The sequence below is a fragment of the Macaca fascicularis genome, chromosome 13 (assembly GCF_037993035.2).
Source record: "Macaca fascicularis isolate 582-1 chromosome 13, T2T-MFA8v1.1".
In the NCBI taxonomy this organism is placed as follows: Eukaryota; Metazoa; Chordata; class Mammalia; order Primates; family Cercopithecidae; genus Macaca; species Macaca fascicularis.
The window spans coordinates 40,524,530-40,530,673 of NC_088387.1; the positions used below are offsets into that span (position 1 = coordinate 40,524,530).

The 6,144-nt window shown below is 42.2% G+C and overlaps 1 protein-coding gene across 1 annotated transcript; it reads left to right on the forward strand.

Annotated features, from left to right (window-relative positions):
* The first annotated feature begins 3,393 nt into the window (after window positions 1-3,393).
* On the forward strand, window positions 3,394-4,718 carry LOC102145994 (actin, cytoplasmic 2). Its single transcript, XM_065526932.1, has one exon. The coding sequence runs from the start codon at window positions 3,469-3,471 to the stop codon at window positions 4,594-4,596; it is 1,128 nt and encodes a 375-aa protein (XP_065383004.1). The 5' UTR covers window positions 3,394-3,468; the 3' UTR covers window positions 4,597-4,718.
* The last annotated feature ends 1,426 nt before the right edge of the window (window positions 4,719-6,144 follow it).

The window sequence follows — 6,144 nt, forward strand, 5'->3', positions numbered from 1 at the left end:
CACTCAGCTGGGGTTGATTATGTCCCTCAGGAGACATTTGGTAAACTTGCAACATCTGAAGACATTTTTGGTTGTCACAACTTGGGGGAGGTGCTGTGCTACTTGCATTTTGTGAGTAAAGGCCGGGAACACACACACACACACACACACACACACACGTTATCTAGCCTGAAATGTCAATAATGCTGGCCTTGTGAAACCATGATGTGGAATATACAGGTGGCTAGACCAAGGCAGGAGGTGGATGCACAAACTGCACAAATTTTAAGGCTTCTATCACCACAAGAATGGTATCTTTACTGTGATCATGTAATAAGTCAAAATTATAATCTGTTACACTGATGCCAACATATTAAAATATTCCATGTCAATTATGGATCCATTATTAACCCTATTTCAAGGTTTTGTCTGTACCATGGTGAGGGCCAGTTTGACATCATGGCCTTAGGTGAGGACATCCCTAGCCTAAATATAATTCAATTTTTCATCCGTTAGATAAGATCATCTCAGCCGTCTATGTCACCAGGGGTCCCCTTTAATAAGCCTGAATCTCGGCTTTCTTATCATGCATAGGGATGTCAGTGCTGGCATACTGCCTATTCCAGACAATGTTTTATTTGAAGATGAGGAATCAATTATTTGTCTAAATCCATCTGTGCCTTTTTTTTTTTTCTAGATTATGACATACACAAACAACTCAGAAAATTGACACCTAGCATGCAGTGTATTTTTGCGTTGGTCTCAAGTGTTTCAAATGGGTAGTGTTTTTCTTATTTGCTAATCTGTGCCACAAAGACAACACTGATGGCCAGCAAGCCCTATCCCTAAAGTATTTATCTTTTTTCTAGTAGCAGTTTTTTGGAAAGTCTAACATAAAGAGGGAAGTTACTTTAATGATTATATTCCATTATATAAGACTTAGCAGACCAAAGAAAGGGACACATTTGGTAGCTTTGAAGAAGTAAGCTGCCATGTTGTGTGAGAACCTCATGACAGAGAATTGCTGGTGAGCATTAGGAGCTGAGAGTGGCCCTCAGCTGACAGCCTACAAGAAAACAGGGACTTCTCTCCTACCACCACTAAAAACTGAATTCAACCCAAAACCAAGTCCCCGTAAAAGTGGATTCTTCCCCAGTTGAACCTCTGGTCCTGAGAACTTAGTCCAGCCACATTTTGCTTGCAGTGCTATGAGACCTTAAGCAGAGGACTTAGTTCAGTGATGCCTGGAATCTTGACCCACAGAAACTGTGAGGTAACAAATGGTGGTTGTGTTAAGCCTCTAAGTGTGTGGCAATTATGCAGCATAAGGAAAGAAAGCACCATATATTAAATAAATTTGTAAAACAATATTTTGTATATTAACATGCATAGGTTTACTATTCTTACTCATAAATGGATAAACAATCTTTTAAAACATTTCTTGTTTCTGATTTCTCATATGGTAAATACCAGTGAATATAGTCTAAACAAAAGCTCTTTGGGCTCTCTCTCTCTCTCTCTCTCTCTATACATATATATATATATGTATATGTATATATGCAATTTATGATAGTTATTTATATCACAAATTGCAAAATCAGGTTCACACCTTATCTCCACCTCTGAGCTCAAAAAAATGAATAGCGTAATAGTTAAGTGCATAAGGATCTGAATCGCCAACCATACCAGCCAAATGACCTTGCATAAGGTACATAACCTTTTGGCATTTCAGCTTCATATTGTGTCAAGAAGGTGTGAGTCAATAGAAAAATGTTAGAGTTAATTGATAGAAGCTAGAAGAATTGAGCTATAGGCTGGGCGTGGTGGCTCACGACTCTAATCCCAACAATTTGGGAGGTTGAAGTGGGTGGATCACATGAGGTCAGGAGTTCGAGACCAGCCTAACCAACATGGTGAAACACTGTCTCTACTAAAAATACAAAATTAGCCAGGTGTCCTGACGCACACCTGTAATCCCAACTACTCTGGAGGCAGAGGCAGGAGAATTGCTTGAATCAGGGAGACGGAAGTTCCAGTGAGCCAAGATTGCGCCATTGCACTCCAGCCTGGGCAACAAGGGTGAAACTCCATCTCAAAAAAAAAAAAAAGAAAAAGAAAAAAAAGAAATTGAGCTATAGTAACAAATAAATAAATCTAATGATGAGTGATAACTGTTTGGGGGGACTTATTATATATTAGAAATAAATGGCTTTACAAAGTTTATTTTATGGGCTCCTCATAAAGATTCTATTACAATTATATTTATTTCATAAATAAAGAGTCTGAGATGTACAAAGGTGAAATGTCTTGCTCAAAATTCACAGCAGGTACTCTTGTCTCAGACTCAAGCTCTGAACTGCATGGCCTCCTAAGGTAAATTACCCTTTATGCAGACTTCTATCATAGCACTTACTTTCTTTTTTTTCAACTTTTGTTTGTTTGGCTTTTCTAGTTATATTAGATAACTCATTAACTACTCTTACTTTTGAGCAGGATGTATCTTAAGCCTTTTAAGCTCAATGTTGATCATATGTCCCTATTTATTTTTGCCATGGCATATATTATACAGTGATTACTGTATTTATTTCTACGTTATATTTTTGTCTTCAGGAATAGAAACTTTGACTCTCTTTTTTTTTCACTGTTATTTCCATAGTGTTTAGAACATTTCCCAACATATATTAGGCATTCAGTAAATATTTGCAGAATGAATAACTATGCCTGATGAATGGAAGTAAGCAATTGATCGCTGTTGAGTGTCACTCTATCTATTTAATCCATCCACCACAACTGTCCACAATTCAGGTTTTCATTATCTCACATATTGTATCTCATCACCCAGGCACATATTTCTGTATTCTTTCCTCAAATTGCAAATGCTTTTTCTTTTCCTTTTGACTAACCCAAATCATTCACATTCTGTGAGACTCAGATTAAAATGAACTCTACTTGAAGCCTTTTCTTAATCATTGCAGCTCACAGTGATCTGGTCCTTTGCTAACCACCCATGCTAGGCATTAATTATTAAAAAGAAAACTTTTTAAACATTTACATAATTTTACACACTGTCCTAGGTTTGAGGTTAGAACATGAAATAAAGGGCCGGGCCCGGTGGCTCACGCCTGTAATCCCAGCGCTTTGGGAGGCCGAGGCGGGCGGATCACAAGGTCAGGAGATCGAGACCACGGTGAAACCCCGTCTCTACTAAAAATACAAAAAATTAGCCAGGCGCGGTTGTGGGCGCCTGTAGTCCCAGCTACTCGGGAGGCTGAGGCAGGAGAATGGCGTGAACCCGGGAGGCGGAGCTTGCAGTGAGCCGAGATCGCGCCACTGCACTCCAGCCTGGGCGACAGAGCGAGACTCCGTCTCAAAAAAAAAAAAAAAAAAAAGAACATGAAATAAAGGCTTTTTCTCGGTCTCAGTCGCCGCCGCCAGCTCGCGCATCTTGTTCTTCTGCCGCTCAACTGTCCTAGTCCTCCGCCGGTCGCAATGGAAGAAGAGATCGCCGCCCTCGTCATTGACAATGGCTCCGGCATGTGCAAAGCTGGCTTTGCTGGGGACGATGCACCCCGAGCCGTGTTTCCCTCCATCGTCGGGCGCCCCCGACACCAGGGCGTGATGGTGGGCATGGGCCAGAAGGACTCCTACGTGGGTGACGAGGCCCAGAGCAAGCGCGGCATCTTGACCCTGAAGTACCCTATTGAGCATGGCATTGTCACCAACTGGGACGACATGGAGAAAATCTGGCACCATACTTTCTACAATGAGCTGCGCGTGGCCCCAGAGGAGCACCCGGTGCTGCTGACCGAGGCCCCTCTGAACCCTAAGGCCAACAGAGAGAAGATGACTCAGATTATGTTTGAGACCTTCAACACCCCGGCCATGTACGTGGCCATCCAGGCCGTGCTGTCCCTCTACGCCTCTGGCCGCACCACTGGCATTGTCATGGACTCTGGCGACGGGGTCACCCACACGGTGCCCATCTACGAGGGCTACGCCCTCCCCCACGCCATCCTGCGTCTGGACCTGGCTGGCCGGGACCTGACTGACTACCTCATGAAGATCCTCACCGAGCGTGGCTACAGCTTCACCACCACGGCCGAGCGGGAAATTGTGCGCGACATCAAGGAGAAGCTGTGCTACGTCGCCCTGGACTTCGAGCAGGAGATGGCCACCGCCGCATCGTCCTCTTCCCTGGAGAAGAGCTACGAGCTGCCTGATGGCCAGGTCATCACCATCGGCAATGAGCGGTTCCGGTGTCCGGAGGCGCTGTTCCAGCCGTCTTTCCTGGGCATGGAATCTTGTGGCATCCATGAGACCACCTTCAACTCCATCATGAAGTGTGATGTGGACATCCGCAAAGACCTGTATGCCAACACGGTGCTGTCTGGTGGCACCACCATGTACCCAGGCATTGCCGACAGGATGCAGAAGGAGATCACCGCCCTGGCACCCAGCACCATGAAGATCAAGATCATCGCACCCCCAGAGCGCAAGTACTCAGTGTGGATCGGTGGCTCCATCTTGGCCTCACTGTCCACCTTCCAGCAGATGTGGATTAGCAAGCAGGAGTACGACGAGTCGGGCCCCTCCATCGTCCATCGCAAATGCTTCTAAATGGACTGAGCAGATGCGTAGCATTTGCTGCATGGGTTAATTCAGAAGTATAAATTTGCCCTTGGCAAATGCATACACCTCATGCTAGCCTCACGAAACTGGAATAAGCCTTTGAAAAGAAATTGTCCTTGAAGCTTGTATCTGATATCAGCACTGGATTGTAGAACTTGTTGCTGATTTTGACCGTGTATTCAAGTTAACTGTTCCCCTTGGTGTTTGTTTAATACCCTGTACATATCTTTGAGTTCAACCTTTAGTACATGTGGCTTGGTCGTTTCGTGGCTGAGGTCAGAACGTGCTTGTGGAAGACAAGTCTGGCTTGGTGAGTCTGCGTGGCCAGCAGTCTCCGATCTGTGCAGGGTATTCATGTGTCAGGGCTTGAGTGTTCTGGGATTTCTCTAGAGGCTGGCAAGGGCTCCTGAACCAGTTTCTGCCCTGCCAGTCTGTCAGGGTTGGAAAGTCCAAGCCATAGGACCCAGTTTTCTTAGCTGACGTTTTCTGCCAGAACACCGTGGGCTGTTACTTGCCTTGAGTTGGAAGCGGTTTGCATTTACACCTGTAAATGTATTCATCCTTTTAATTTATGTAAGGTTTTTTTGTACGCAATTCTCAATTCTTTAAAGAGATGACAACAAATTTTGGTTTTCTACTGTTATGTGAGAACATTAGGCCCCAGCAACACGTCATTGTGTAAGGAAAAATAAAAGTGCTGCCGTAACAGAAAAAAAAAAAAAAAAAAAAGGCTTTTTCTCTAGCATAACTTACATTTTGAGTTAAAGTCAGGAAACAAATACATAAATAAAATCATTTTGCATCATGATGAATGCTATGAAAAAAATAAACTATTGCAGTTTTGCTGAAATGAACAATAGATGGAGGGCCAGACAGCATAAAAGCCATGTGGATCGCTGTAGTAAGAATATCCCAGGCTGAAGGAACAGCAAAGAAACGTTGTAAAACCGGAAAGATAAATACCATATATTGTCATATGCTTATTTGTTTCATATTATTTGTTCTCTAACTGTTCCATATTTGTTAGTTTTTTAGTTACATCTTGATTTTATATTGTCTGATGGTAGGAATACTGTTTTATTCTTAGGGTTTATACCCATAGCACCTCAGAAACAGAATGTAATGTATAACACAAATTTTATATGAGTACTTACGGAAAAATTATTATTCAAAAATGTTTTTAGTAACAACTCCTTCCCTATTCCTAGTTCAATACATTAAGATTGCTAAGTTTCTTCAAGGAAAAACATTTTATGAGTAATGTATTATTTATACCAATAAATAAATGAAAAATGGAATAAATACATGTCCCTGAGCCCATTTTCTCAAGTGTAATTTATGTCTGCATTCAATTTACAGGGCCATTATAATTTAGCAGAAAGGGGAGCATAATTTTCATCAATAAATTTTCATCTGCTTATTTTTTATTTGAACAATGAAGGGTGCCCTGCATTAATAAAATTAATTGTATTGACCAATCAAAAGATGGGAAATGTTGATGATTGATGAAATGTTAATAATTTCTTGTAGTAAAAT